At 51.7% G+C, this 15,699-nt stretch overlaps 1 protein-coding gene across 13 annotated transcripts in view; it reads left to right on the plus strand.

Annotated features, from left to right (window-relative positions):
* The window catches only part of RBFOX2 (RNA binding fox-1 homolog 2), a 1,085,372-nt gene that overhangs the window by 843,516 nt on the left and 226,157 nt on the right, over positions 1–15,699 (plus strand). For all 13 annotated transcript variants that reach the window (XM_069654361.1, XM_069654368.1, XM_069654359.1 and 10 more), the window contains one exon: positions 9,456–9,509. In XM_069654361.1, the coding sequence (XP_069510462.1) occupies positions 9,456–9,509 (54 nt within the window). The remainder of the gene's footprint in view (positions 1–9,455; positions 9,510–15,699) is intronic.

A 15,699-nucleotide genomic window follows, 5' to 3' on the forward strand; every position in this document is an offset into this window, starting at 1 on the left:
TTGCATCGCACGAAGGCGCTCCAGACTCTACATAAGGGTTCATGCCACACCGGACTACTTGGTTGTTACGGCCCCTTGGAAGAAGGCAGGGGTATTGCTGTCCTCCACAGAAACCCTCTGGACAAAGACTGCAAGAAGCTTCATGCCCCTGGGTAACCGGGTCACCGCCTCTGCGACCTATTTTCCAGGGGACGCAAAGAAACCTCCTCACACTGGACATAAGGAGAGCGGTTATCTACTATCTAGAAAAGACCAAGGCACTAAGAAATACAAACAAGTTCTTCGTTTCAGTGGCAGCTGAACGAGCAGGGGACCTGGTCTCTAAATCAGCTATTTCGAAGTGGATTGTAAACTGCATCACGCAGGTTCTCTTTTGCCAGGAGAGATCTACCCTTTATGCCTAGAGCACTCTCGACTCTGGGCACATTGGCTATCATCGCATTCATTGCAAATGTTCCTCTAGATTCCATTTGCAAAGCAGCAACCTGGAGTTCGGTGCACACCTATACACAGCACTACTGCCTGGATACTCAGGTGGGACAAGCGGTGCTAAGACATCTCTTTGCTACTGTTCCTTCACACAACCCATCATCTCTGGGTACTGCTCACTAGTCTATGCACAGCATGTGATTCTAAGCAGACCCACAAGCATCAGAAGACGTACATTACTCACCGTAATAGCATTTCCGAAGATTGGATCTGCTTAGATTCACATGTGCCCACCCTTCCTTCCATCGTGAAGTAGAACGAACATGGACTTCCTACACCTTCTCTCTTCTGTACTTGCTCACGCTAACTATAAGACTCCCTCACGGCAGAAGAAATACCAGAGGGACTGCGACGTGTGAGGGATTTTGGGTACACTACACGTCACGTTAGGGATAGTATTAGTAATGCCCATGTCGACATCCCCTTTCGATTTTCAAAATAAAGATGCAATACTCAGCGATTTCCACTAGATTTCGGACTATATGCACAGCATGTGAATCTAAGCAGATACAATCATCAGAAATGCTATTACAATGAGTAATGCATGTCATTCAGAAATGGATGCATCATCTTGGGGAGGACTTTCATCTTGATTAAGACCACTCTGGCCATCGAGAGCAGGGACCTTCAACCATTTCTCAAATTTATTCTGTAATACTGGAAGGGATGGGTAAGGTTTTCAGCATGTAGCACATTGGCATCTCTTGGTACCTTAACCCTAACATACCTAACCGTTTCTGAACACCACTGAAACCCTCTTATCCCCAGCCCCGCCTCCCTAGTTATGCTGGTGGCGTGAGTGAGCAGCAGCAGTTGAGATTTGGTCAAATTTATTTTCAGACTAGAATAGCATCCAAACTCTATTCTATCCATAATGCGTGCTATGTTGGCCTTTGGGTCCTACGCATAAAGCACCATATTGTCTGCATATAATTATTTTCTGAGTGTAGAACTGCAGCCCCCTATCGGTGTTCAGCCCAAAGGATGCACGCAAGCGGCTCTATGGTCAAAGCAAATGGCAGTGGCGAAGAGGGCAGCCGTGCCTTGCGTATCTATGGAGTGCAAAGGGAGAAGATTTATTAATGAAGTGTGGCTCTTGGTTTAGTGCATAAGACCCACATTAAGAAAAGGAAGAGCACCCCCACATGTATTCTTGACAATGCTGTGAATTAAAAGGAATTTCATATATTTGTAAAAAATTAAATATGGTTTATAAAGCGCTTAATACCCAGAGGTTACTAAGCGCAGACCCTGGGATCGGACCTGTATTGCTCCATGTCGTCTTGCTTCCAAGGCGAGCACATTTCCACTGAGTTAACCTCCCAAGAATCCAATGCCTTCTCGGCTTTGAAACAATGCTACCACATGCATGCTGGAATCCACTTGCAAGAGAATGGCAAACATGCGCTTGATGCTATGGTGTGTGGCTCTACCAGGAATGAACCGGTTTGATCATGCAGTACTAAACGTTCCGTTGGAGGCGCAGGCTGGATGTTAAGCCATGATTTGATTATCAATATTCGTAAGTATCAAAAGCCTATAGGATGTGTACTGTATACTATCCTTCCCTGTTTTATGGGATAGGATAATCGTGGCCTCTTATTGAGGTAGGTAGCTCCCCTATTTCCATAGCCTCGTTAGACACCAGTGAGCAATGGTGCCAGTATGTCAACATATTCAATACAAAATTATCTTATTAGGCTGTCAGGTCATGGCACTTGTCAGACTTCCAACTCCCTTATGGACCCAGTCACTTTAAGAGAAGTAATTGGACTACGTACTTAAATATTCTAGTCTACTACAAATATCGACCCATTCAAAAGCTGTCACATTTCACTTACTGACCTACATTGTTACTTCATAGAGCCGGGGATAATGAGCAAAAAACGCCTGCATGATGCTATTGTGACTGTAGTACATGACATTACCTAACACAATCTCTTCACTCAACATCGAAGTGGTTTCTTTTTTGACCAGCCAGGAAAGGCGCTTGAATTGGTGGTTCTCCCTTTGTATACCTTTTCGCAGTGATTTTGTGTGCTGCGAACTCCTGATACAAATCCAGTTTCTCCTTTAGCTCTGTCCTAACCCCACTATCTCTTGAGGTCTCCAATTTACTTTCAAGGGCTTTGAGATTTCTTAATGTCATCTTCACTCCCATCTTCTTTAGAGATGCACTCCCCGCTAATAAACGTCTTAGGTTTTTCCCACAGAGTAGCTACCTTGTCCACAGAACCCATATTATTTTCCAGGAACTGTTCCAATTTCTTATGCAATTCAGCTCTGAATGCTACATCAGTAATAGTCCGACTTAGACCTCCATTCCTTAGTCTTCACTTTGGCACTTAGGATCTTGAAGCACAATATCACAGAAGAATGATCTGATGGGGTCCTTGGTAAAATATCTCACGACAAGACATTATTCTCCAGCATGGGGTCTGGCATGGATTCACATGCTCATGAATTCCCCGTCGTCAGGCTGGGAATCCTCGGTAAGAAAAATCAGTATCAGTTTTGTTTCTGATCTGTCTTTCGTAGTAGTAACCAATCACTGATCTCTGCGTCATACTGACCACAGCCAATGACTGCCATCTCCCTAAGCCCCGCCTCTGGCAGCCATCTTCAGATTTTTACAGCACGTTCAAGTGTTGGTATCCTCATGCTATTGCTCTTGAGCTTTAGTGCTTTTTTCACGCTTATTCTTAGGAAAATTTTCTCTTTTCCGGTCAAAAGAGCCTCAAGCTCCACTGTTTCTTTATCCGATCAACGGGGACCCGTGTCAGATTCTTCTACGCCCCTCAAGGGTGAAGATTTCGTTGAGCCACGCTTTTGGAGGACTCAAGAAGTTTCTCAGGCCCATCTCGATCATGGCCCAGGAGAAGGGAAGCTCCACGGCCGGAAAGCTGTTCAGGGTCTGCCCTGGATGCCAGCTTCAGAATGTCTTTAAGGAGGACGAACACTCCCTTTGCCTCTACTGCCTGCATGAGGACAAGACGCACGTGGAGAAGGGCTGTGCGTTTTGCGGCTATATGTCGGAGCGGACCATGAAGGACCGCCATCTGCGTCTCGCCAACTGGCTGGAAGGGAAGAGCCCGTCAGGCGAGAAGAAGTAGTCGGAGCGGTCTTCTAAGACCTTTGAGGGCGCCCCAGCAATGGGGGTCCAACAGAAGGCCAAGCACCGCGAGTCCGCTGGCACCGGGAGCGCCGAACGGTCGGGCTCTACGGGTGCCAGGCAGGGCGCATCCTCCCCGGCGCCATCAACCACGGGCCAACGCTCTGGCTCGGGTAAGAGGAAGGCCGAGCACCCGGCGAAGCTCCTGGAGAGACCCCGGTCGAGCTCGAAGGCCCCATTGGAGGGGGAGCGAGGCGGTGACCCTCCCCCTAAGGAGAAGGTGGTGAGCACACCTAAGGTGGTGAAAGCCTTAATCCATCCGGCCAAGGCCTCTCTGGAGACAGTCGCGGTGGCCCTGGCTCAGCCTGTGGAAGCTACACCAGTGGTGGCGACCTTGGGGCCCAGAGTCTCCCTGCCATCGCGGAGGGAGTCCTCTTTCATGCCCATCGACAGGACCCCCGTGAAACCTCCGACGGAGAAGAAAAAGGGGGGGGGGCAGGAGGTCGTTGTGGATTCGGCCTCAACCTCTGAGGAGGAGCTGATCGAAGTCTTAAGCCACGGAGTTGGCGTGGAAGAAGACCAGCCCGTCGGGAGGGACCCCGGTGTAGGAGACGACGAGAACGTCGAGGGTGCAGACGGGGCTCCCGACCGCCCGTCGGACTCCCCTCAAGTGCCGCAAGACAACTCGGCGGCCATTTTGTTGGCTATACAGTCCTTATGCTCGGAGATAAGGACGAGATTGCCGTTACCACCAACGGATGAACCTCTCCCGACAGGGGACCCGGAGCCAGGCCCTTCTGGGAGCCCTCCTCCTAAGAGAAGGATTCATCCTCCACCTCCTTTTCAACCATCGCGCCCTGCTCAGCCCTCCTCCCCGTCCACGACCTGTGGGGAGGATACGGGGACTGACACGGCCGCGACGGGCACAGACGACGAGGTTTACGACGAGGATCTCCCGTCGTCACCTCCTCCTCGGGCTTCCCCGCCCGACGAGATTGGATCGTTTCATGCCATGATCGCCAGGGAATCCGAGCTTTTCCATCTCTGCCCGGAAGAGAAGAAGGAAGGTTTCCTTTATCAACGGCGCGAGACCAAGAGGAAGACGGTCCTCGCTGTACCTCTACTGGACGATATCTGGGATGAGGGTCTCGCCCTCCTCAAGAACCCATCCACAACGCCTGCAAGAAGAGATCGGTACGAGAAGAAGTACCGGGTCCCGGACGTGGCCCCTCTAAGTCAACCTCCCCGCCGGACGGCGAGGGAAAGAAGTTAGACACGATGGGACGCAGAGTCATCTCATTGGCAGCTACGACAATTAAGGCTGCTAACGCCTTGGCTATCGTAGCCCGCTACGACAGGGAGTTGTGGTACAAAATCGCCCCCCTGCTGGATTTCCTACCAGACGACAAGATGGCGGAGGCCCTAGAGATCTTGCAGGAAGGAGAAGTGGCGTCGGACCACGCTATTACGATAGCGACTGACACTGGATTTTGCCAGTTGGGCAACGGCGTGTGCCTTAGACGGCGTGGATGGCTCCAGGCAACTGACTTCCGTCAGGACGTGCAGACCAGAGTCTTGGACATGCCGGTCGACGGGAGCAACCTGTTTGGAAAAACAGTGGACGATTCCGGCCCGTTCGTCACAGGAAGCCTACAGGGGACGAGGCAAGTCGGGCGGACCCCGCTGTCATCGCCAAGGAGGACAAGGCGGCAAAGCCTCGTTGATGCAGGACTGAACCGGCCGTGGGGTCGGGCCCCCACCAAAGCACCCCAGTGGGAGGCCGGCTGGCGAACTTCGTTAGCGTGTGGGAGTCCATCTCCACCGACCGTTGGGTGCTGGACGCCCTGGCCCAGGGTCACGCGCTTGAGTGTCTAAAGAAGTGCCCGCGCATCCCCCCTCCCGTGGCAAGGAAGGAACATCACGTCCCTCAACTTCTCTTGGAGATAAAGGCGATGCTCAAGAAAGGCGCCATCGAGCTCGTCGCAAAGAGGCTTCGGGGCTCCGGAGTTTACTCAAGATACTTCCTCGTGAAGAAGACTGGAGGATCGCGTCCCATCCTGGACCTACGACGACTGAACAAATTCATCAAGGCACAGAAGTTCCGGATGGTCACCCTTCAGCACGTCCTGGGTCAACTGGAGGAGGGCGATTTCCTGTCGTCGTTGGATTTGGAGGATGCCTACTTCCATATCCCCATCCTAAAGGGACACCGAAAGTTTCTCAGATTCGTGGTCCAAGGGCGTCACTACCAGTTCAGAGCCCTTCCCTTCGGATTGAGGTCGGCACCCAGGGTGTTCACCAAGTGCCTCGCACCGGTGGCGGCACGGCTGCGCCTGGAGGGGATCCACGTCTACCCCTACCTGGATGACTGGCTCATCCGAGCAAAGACCAAGGAGCTCGCCGCGGAGTACACAGCGAGGACGGCCAACTACTCACGGACCTGGGATTCTCCATAAACTACGCCAAGTCCCACCTGGTGCCCGCGCAAGACGCGCTGTTTCTGGGAGCGAAACTCAACACCGTGGCGCTTCTGGCCTCTCCGGAGGAAAGGACGAGGGCCATCTTGGGCAAGGTGCAGCGGATGTTAGTTGCGGACGCGGCCAGTGTGAGATCCATCAAATCCCTCCTCGGAATGTCTTCTTGCATTTATCTCATCCGCCTGTGCAGGCTTCGGATGCGCCCGTTGCAGGAGTTCCTGGACGCTCGCTGGATCCAGACGACGGGCAGCTTCGAGGACAGGATCACACTCGACGAGAGCTTCCAACGAGCGATCCGGTGGTGGGGCACCCGCGCACATCTGACGGCGGGCATGGACTTCCAGACCCCGGGCCACCAGAAGACAGTGAGGCATGGACGGCGGGCATGGACTTCCAGGGAGGCATCCCTGGATGGGTGGGGAGTGCACACCAAAAATCTGCACGCGAGAGGCCTTTGGCTGCCGACGGAGAAGTCCCTCCATATCAACGTCCTGGAACTCCGTGCAGTGTTTTGGGCCCTCAGGTCCTTTCTTCCGTCCCTCAAGGGCAAGGTGGTGAGGATCTTCACCGACAACACCACCACGTTCTACATCAGGAAGCAGGGGGGTACCAGATCCCCATCCCTGTCCAAGGAGGCTCAGGATCTGTGGCATTGGGCCGTCGTCCAAGGGATGTTTCTTGTGCCGTTTCATCTGGCAGGGATCTCGCTCAGCAGAGAGCTGCGCTCGTGCCACGAGTGGGAACTACGGCAGGATCTAGTGGACCGCCTCTTCCGACGGTGGGGCACACCCCAGATCGATCTGTTCGCAGCGGCGACGAACTCCAAGTGCTGGAGGTTCGCCAGCAGGTTTCCCCAGCCGAGGAGCATGGGCGATGCATTCTCGTTCCCCTGGGAGGGCCTGTTCCTATATGCGTTCCCTCCATTGCCACTGCTGATCTGGCTCATCAACCAGCTCAAGAGGTCACGGTGCAGGATGATCCTCGTCGCACCTCCGCGGCCGAGGCAGATATGGTTCCCGGACCTTCTGGACTTGTCAGCGTCCCCGTCAATCAAGCTGCCAGTAGACGCGGATCTTCTCTCCAGGGAAGGAGGCGCCATCCTCCATCACGACCCGAAGTCGCTGAACTTGCAGGCCTGGCTCCTGCAGCGTTAGAGTGTGGAGGTTACGACATACCGGCCGACTGCAGAGAGGTTCTTGTAAAGGCCAGGGCGTTCAACTCTTAAATGCTACGGACACAAATGGAAGAGGTTCTCTGTCTGGTGCCACGTACAGAAGATTAACCCTCTACGGATTACGGCTCCTCAAGTACTGCCGTACCTGCTGACGCTGGCCAAGGCTGGACTGGCGCACGCTTCCATCAAGATTCATCTTGCTGCGATCTCCCGATACACCAGAACCACGGGACGGACGTCTTTGTGGTCTCATCGTCTGGTGAAAGAATTCATGAAGGGACTGTTCAGATAGTTCCCGCCGGTGAAGGCACCGGCCCCGGCGTGGGAGCTCAACGTGGTGCTGACCAAGCTCATGGGACCTCCGTTCGAGCCTCTGCACTCAGCTCAGTTGAAGTTCTTGTCGTGGAAAACAGCATTTCTTGTGGCCATCACCTCCGCACGACGGGTGGGAGAGATCCAGGACGCACCCCTCCTTCATGCCCAAGGTGCCGTTGGACTTCCACCTCAACGAACCCTTGGTGTTGCCTGTTTTCTTCCCGTCGCCGGCTGAAAGGACTTTGCACTCGCTGGATGTGGCTAGAGCGCATAAGTTCTACGTGGACCGCACGAAGAGTTTTCGGAAGACATCACAACTTTTTGACCTTTTGGACCTGTCAATCAGGGGAAGGCTCTCTCGAAGGCTTCCATTTCCAGATGGCTCTCCGGCTGTATCATGTACTGTCATCGGTTGGCAAACCAACCGCTGCCTGGCCGTCCGAGAGCCCATTCCACCAGAGCGATCGCAGCTACCACGGCGTTCCTATCTGATGTGTCCCTGCTGGACATCTGCAGGGCTGCTACGTGGAGGTCGACGCACACCTTCACGAAATTCTACTGCGTCGATTGGGATTCCAGGGAGGAGTCCAGGGTCGGCCAAGCAGTGCTGCGCAACCTGTTCGCCTAAGGTGAGCCTGGTGAGGAGGTAAGAATTGCTTAATGTTGAGTTTTGGATGTAATGCTTAATGTTGAGCCTTTGCCACCTCCCGTGGTTGTGCATGTGTGTACTGCTATGTATTATTTTATTCATGCGCATGTGAATCCATGCCAGACCCCATGCCGGAGAAGGAACAAGTTACTTACCTGTAACTGTTCTTCAGCATAGGTCTGGCATGGATTCACATGCGAATCCTCCCGCCTAGCCCTCTGCGGCTCTTCACTTGGTCATACTGCCACTTCACGTGCTTCCAAATCTGAAGATGGCTGCCAGAGGCGGGGCTTAGGGAGATGGCAGTCATTGGCTGTGGTCAGTACGACGCAGAGATCAGTGATTGGTTACTACTACGAAAGACAGATCAGAAACGAAACTGATACTGATTTTTCTTACCGAGGATTCCCAGCCTGACGACGGGGAATTCATGAGCATGTGAATCCATGCCAGACCCATGCTGGAGAACAGTAGTTACAGGTAAGTAACTTGTTCCTTCTTTCTAGGGGGCGATTCTTCATAACTTGCATGGCAGACTGCCTTTGTGAATTGTTGCTGTTTAGATGCATCCAAAGAAACTCAACAGAGTTTAATGTATTGCTCATAGCTCCATGGCTGCATACTTGAGAATGCATGCAATCCGGAGCTAAAATGGGCCTGACAGTGTGTTGCCGACATAGGCCTAATTTTTGAAGGGTACAAGTTAACATTTTGTCCAGTGGATTTTCAGCTGCTCTTTTGCATGAACCAAGACTCTTTTAATAACCTGTCCTTTCTCTACTACTTTGATTAAATATCTGTACCCTTAAGCGTGCAAGGTATCCTGTCCTCGTGAAGTTAACCTAATTTTACTCTTGATACACTATGCTCCAAAGTTTTGTCGTTTTCCTAACATCTGCCCTACAAAAGGGCCATATTCGTCCAACCATCAGGTTCTTCAAGGAAACTGGGTGTGAATGGTTTTGACAGCTTAATCAGTCTCTCCTCCTACCACAGGATGATACCCCATTCTATGAAATGGTAATGTGATATAATGCCTTGACTACTGGACCTTCTAGGAATGTAACATAGCCTAACTGCTCCCATTGTCTGTTCCCTCCTTATTTCTTGTTTTTTCCCCGTTTGTTTCTCACATTTTATTTCTGGTTCTCCAGCCTGTTTCTTGGCTCCAAATCTTCCTCAGTTGCCCATATTCCTGATTCTCTGTGTTGCTTACTATATAATATTTTCTCTTTACAGCCATTTGGTAAAATACTTGATGTTGAAATAATCTTTAATGAACGCGGCTCTAAGGTATGTCTCCTTTTTAATTTGTCGGGAAGGGTTTGCATTGGATCAGAGAGGGTGGGAAAGGTAAATTAGAGAAGCCTGGGGGAGAGACAAGGTGGTGCCAGTACTGGCAATAGGTGTGCCCTCCTGCTGCTTTAAGCACTTGTTGATTGCCATGTTGGTGACTGAATCAGCCTTCTGCCGGATTCTTTTGGGGTGTGAGCAAGGTCTGTCTGTTGGTGGGTGGGTGAGGAAGGCATTGTTTTTCTGTAAAGCGGGTTGCCTGTCGGTAAGGGGTTGGCTGTAAATCTTGTGGCAAGGGGCCCGTGTTGTTGAGTGATTCAGGCTTGCCTGTCGGAGGTCTGCTGCATAGTGGACCTGCATGTGTGTCATTGGTATGCAGAGTATGGTTTCTAGTCATGGTTCCTCTAAGGCGGTGGCAGATGTTGAAAATGTCGATATGCTTTCATATTATTCTGTGCCTGTTTGGTCTCACCAACAAAATCCTTGTTCCTAAATTTGGTGAAATAGCATCATATTGCCTTGTCTAAAGGAGTTTGCAGTTAGCAAAAGGTGCCAATGCCTTCGAGCATAGTTAACTAATCAAACATTTGGGGTGCATTACCATAGGCCAGGAAAAATGTGACTTTTATATCCTGTTAGTACTTGACAGATGTTTTAAATAAGCCTATTTTGAGAGAAGTTTGCTCGACTGCAGGGCAGTGATTTTAGGAACACAATGGAACCAAGACCTGCCTTTTTCTTTATGTACATCCTGTTTCCAAGGGTCAACCTGGGCTCATAATGGATGGAAAACATTAGCAGTTAAAGGTGTTTGGGTAAAATGAGTACCCAGGTTTTCCACAAAGTTGCTTAGCAGCAGCACTTCCTACAAGACTTTGAGCACCTGTTTAGTTGCACTTGGTTGGCTGGCTCGTAAGTGCCCTTATGCAGAGACCAGTCTCTGGGCCACAGAAAATACACCCCATGTCATGTCTTGTGTCTTTTAGGAAGTTCAGTTTGCTCTGCTTTGTTAGATTTCGAAGCGTGATTACCCTTTTCCTTACATAACCTTGTTTTTCAGTTCGGCAATTTCCCTGTTGCAGAGAGCTGCATCTGACCCTAATCAGCCTTAATCCTTTCAGGCATGATGTCTTCATGCATCTACTTAATGCTTTGGGCCAGCTTCTAGATGAGGCAGTAACAGAAACGTGTCCACTATTGCTGGACATGGGTAATCTTGTCTGGGCCCTCTGTCTCCAATTGTTCTCTGGTAGAACGCTGCGATGCCTAAAGAAGTGTGATCTTCCATCTGCCTTCGCCATCGCACATCGACGTGTTGGCCAAAAAGGTACAAGTCCCATTTTAATCAAGTACCCCCAACACGGACACGTTTAGGATGGGTTTCTGGACCAAAAGGTTTTTTACCTCTGCAGAGCAGCACTGCTTTTCACCCTAGAGGGCCTCTTAAGGTTCCTTGCCTGAGCCCACGCCGTCTGGTCCCTTCCCCAGTGTAACTGCTGCAGAGGAATGCCTAAAGGTGTGTCTTGACCCCGCCATACCTCCCCTCAGCAGTGGAGCTTTCTGGGGTTTCTTAAGACTAAACCAGCACTGGTGCCACCGATTCGGGACATAATGTAGTGATCTTTTCTTGTGCCACTGTTGGGTAAGAATTGATGCGGTCCATCTGGTGTGGGACTGCACAAGACTTCTCTTGGTATTAGGTAACCCACCTTTTAATATATGCCTGTACTACGCAAGTTGGTAGTGTGACTGAGCAGCCAGGCTTATTTTAAAAGGGGTAATGTGAGCTGTACAATGAAACCAGTAAATACAGGTATCCAAGTAAACACTTGCACATTTAAAGATGCCCAGATGCCTTAGGGTTGGGTTTGCGCTCTACAAAGTTATATTACAAATCTTTATTTATATATACACACAGATATTTAAAACATTCTTTAAAAAGCAGCAACTAATAGTAACAGGAATTCCAAAGTTAGGATTCACATTGTTATGGAAGCAATGAGGCAGGTGAGTAACTATTCATGTTATACATTTTCCAACACATAGTGGCATGATTTGAAGTCAGTAATAACACTTATTTGTGGTCGCCATTGCAATATTGAGTTATAAGGAGGGAAAGGTTATTGTTAGATCAGAACATACTTTGTGCTTGGAAAAACAGTTTGGTTTTCCCAGGGGCATGTAGGCAGTCGTTTATCCCAGCAATAAGTGTTCAACAATTAAAACATGTAAGGGAACATGCACGGCCAAAGCCAATTGGTTCAGAATGGGGCCCTCTAGGGAGACAGGATAGCCAACTAGTCAGTGGGCTAGTTCAAAGTTCTGATGCTTTCGTCTTAGAAAATGTTTTATCAAAGTCAGTAGTTCAATAGAAAGTCACAGAAGCTCAAGAGGTCAGTGCAAGTGAATGGAGGTCAACTCAGAAGAGGGTAAAACAGCACTGCCCAAGGAAGTAAGCACCACAAATGGCAAAAGGTTGATGTACCAGTGAATTGAGAATGTGTTCCAGCTGGTGCCTTCCGGTTGCAGTATATCAGACACTTGTTCTTGGTGGTGGTGACTAAAGGGAGAACGCCAGGTGGTCTCCTGCGGCAGCACTCGAGAGAGAGAGGGACTCGGCAGGAATGGTTTCTTCTTGATTCAGCAGCGCTTTGTGGTTGTAGCGCCTTTTTCTCGGCGCCAAAGAAAAACTAGCTCCGGTTAGAAGTTGCTTGAGCCCTCGGGTGGGGACTCTAGATGAAGATTTCCTGTTTCTGTAGGGTCCTCTGAATACCCACAAAGTTTTGGCTGGGTTCGCACATCCGAAGACACTGCACTCGTTGATGGTCGGGGGTCCACTGGTATTGGGATTCTGCAGCCTTGGAAGGTCACAGCAAGTCGGAGGCTGTGCCAAAATGAAGCTTGTCTCAACGCTAGTTGGTCCCACCAGCCCAAAGGAGGAAGTCGTCCCTTGAAGGTCTTCCCAGTCGAAACAAAAACTGGGTCAGCACAGCTGCAGGGCTTCACCAAGCACTTCGCGGTCAGGGAGGCTGCTGCTGGTGTCTCTTTGCGTCTTCGTCGGATGTTGGTCTGCTTGGATTTATCTCAGTCTGATACTGCTAGCCGCCTCAGGAGATGTCTTGAGGAGTTGGGGGCCTGGATGACCACAAATTGACTAAAACTAAACGGCAGCAAGGCCGAGGTGTTGGTTGTGGGTACCACTCTTCCCCCCCCCCCCTTTTTTTTTTGGACCTTGAATTTCTGGCTACCTTCCCAGGCCAGTGTGTTCTGTCAGGAATTTGGGGGTTAAAATCGGCTCCCCTCTTGCCATGAACGAGCAAGTTGCGGATATTTGTAAGACTGGCCATTTCAAGCTCTGTATACTTCGGAAGGTCCTTCCTTCTCCAGCATGGGGTCTGGCATGGATTCACATGCTCATTAATATTCCCCGTCAGGCTGGGAAACCTCGGTAAAGAAAAAATCAGTTTCAGTTTAATTTCTGAACTTTGCTTCTCCTAACAACCAATCACTGGTCTCTGGGTCATACTGCCCCCAGCCAATGACTGCCCTCTACCTAAGGCCCTCCCCTGGCAGCAATCTTCAGATTTTTACTGCACGTTCAAGTGTTGGGAGTCATTGTTCTATAGTTCTCGAGCTTTTACTGCATTTTGCAATTTTTCTAAGGGTTTACTTTTTTTTTTTTTTTTTTTTTTTTCCTACTTTTTTCTACTTTTTTTCTGGTCAAACGAGCCTCAAGCTCCATCATCCGATTAACGGGGACCGGTTTTTTCAGAACTTTCTACACCCCTCAAGGGTGATTTTGTCGATTTCCTTTCTTGGAGGATTCCAGAAGATTCTTTGAGGCCTACTCCGCGTGGACATGTCTGAAGATAAAGGAGACTCAACGCCTCTGTTCAGGATCTGCCCTGGATATGGACTACAGAACCTTTTCCTGGATGATGGGCACTCTGTGCCTTTACTGCCTACATTCCGACCAAATGCATATGGAGGAGCCCTATGTGTTTTCCAAGGATCTGGTGCCCCACCATGAAGGACCAATGCAAGCGGCTCTCAGAGTGGCTTCAGGCGAAGATCCCGGCTGCGGGTGAGCCCCGAGCCTCACCCAGCAAGAGAAAATCTGAGCGGTCTTCTCAGAACTTTGAGAGCGCTCCGGCGATGGGAGCCCAACATAAGGCAAAGCACTGCGGGCACCGGAAGCGCCGTTGGGACGGGCTCCTCGGCGGCCTGGTCGGGAACGGCATCCCCGGCACCTTCAACTGTGAGCCAGCGCTCTGGGTCGGCGACTAAGAGGAAGTAGGACCATCCGGGTAAACTTCTGGACAAGTCCCAGTCGATTCCGATGGAGAAAGCCATGGGAGAGTGGGGTGCTGACCCCCAAACCCTCCCCCCCCTTCCCCGGTGAAGGCCTCACGCGCGTCCAAGATCGTGAAGGCCCAGGTTCACCAGGCGAAATCTTCCCTTGAAGGAGTGGTGGAGTCCCTAGCGAAGGCCGGGGATGCGGGTACGCAGGAGGTGGCCCCTAAGATGAGTTTGCCTGCCTGCGGGGAGGGAATCCTCTTTTCTACCCAGTGAGAAGACACCAGTGAAGACAATGCTGATCATCTCCCCTAGACCGTACCTGCTGGTCGAGCAGAAAGTTGGGGGGGGGGGAGGCTGTAGTCCTTTCTGGTCTGAAGGCCATACTGGACAAAATGTTAGTTGAGGCCAGGTCCTATGTGAAGGACCCCGATGAAGCAGATGTGGAGAGCGACGAGGAGCAGTAGGGCGGTTGGGAGCCAGAGGACACACGCCACTGCCATCACTCCCATTGCAGCCAGCACAGCACCCGCCACCACCGCCAGTGGATGTTTCGGCAGACATCCTTCAGACACTGCACACCTTGTGTTCAGAGATCCGGACAAGGATGCCCCTGTCGCCCGCGGGATATCGTGCAGCACCTGGGCTGTTGGGGGAACCCCGTCAATAGTCCATCCTCCACCTCCTTGCCATCCTTCGCCACCATCCCCTCCTCCGAGGGACGATACAGAACCGAATACGTTGACGACTTGTACGGACGGCGATGACAGAGGGGACCTCCCGGTGCCCAAGGCCTCGCCACGCGACTAGATTGGCTCTTTTCACGCAATGATCGCTAGGGCCTTGGAGATGTTTCAACTGGCCCCCGAGGAGAAAGAAGGCTTCCTGAACCAGCGCCAGGAGGCCAAGTGGAAGACCGTACTTTCTATCCCTCTGTTGGACGACATTTGGGACAAGGGGCTGTCCCTCATGAAGAACCCGTCCTCGGGCCCGTTGAGGAGGGACCGGTATGAGAAGAAATACAGGGTGCCGGACTCTGCACCCATGTGTCTCCGATCCCAACCGTCCCCGGACTCGGTAGTCTCGGCAGCGGCAAGAAGTTGTCCTCCGGATCTTCGGTGTAGCCACCCCCCACAACCCCGCACCCCCCGGACGGCAAGTGAAAGAAACTGGACGCCATGGGGCAACGGGGTCATCACATCGGCTGCGATGACGATCAAGGCCGCCAATGCCTTAGCCATAGTGGCCCGTTACGACAGGGAGCTGTGGTTCAAGATCACGCCCCTCCTGGACTTCCTTCCCGACAACCAGAGAGCGGAAACGCTGGAGGTCCTGCAAGAAGGCGAGGTGGCATCCAACCATGCCATCAGGGTGGCCATGGACATCGCCGACACGGGCTTCCGTCATATGGGCAACAGTGTTTGCCTTCGTCGGCAGGTTTGGTTGAAGGCCACTAGCTTCCGCCAGGATGTACAGTCGAGGGTGTTGGACATGCCTTTCGACGGGGGCAACTTATTGTCAAGGTAGTGGACGAGTCGCTTCCGCTTCAGGCCATCAAGGCAGATACCGTGACAGCCCGGGCATTAGGCACGCTCCAGCAGCGACGGCCATCCTTTTGGGCCTCTGGAGTAAAGTCCTAGGGATACTGCAAAGGTTTCGGTGGCGGCTCGTCATCCGACAGTCAACCGTCCCGCTCTTCGGCTCGGGCAGCCTACAGGGGCTGCAGCAAGTCCAGAAGATGTCGTCGCCAAGGTCCCCAAGGTGGTGCCCCCATGGCGAAGCAGGATTGAACCGGCCACGACATTGGGCCCCCCACCCACACACCCCGGTGGGAGGCCGGCTGGCAAACTTGGTCAGCGTGTGGAAGTCCATCTCCACCGACCCTTGTGTGCTG

This window comes from Ambystoma mexicanum, chromosome 3q, assembly GCF_040938575.1.
Source record: "Ambystoma mexicanum isolate Mex_15411 chromosome 3q, UKY_AmexF1_1, whole genome shotgun sequence".
NCBI classification, from domain to species: Eukaryota; Metazoa; Chordata; class Amphibia; order Caudata; family Ambystomatidae; genus Ambystoma; species Ambystoma mexicanum.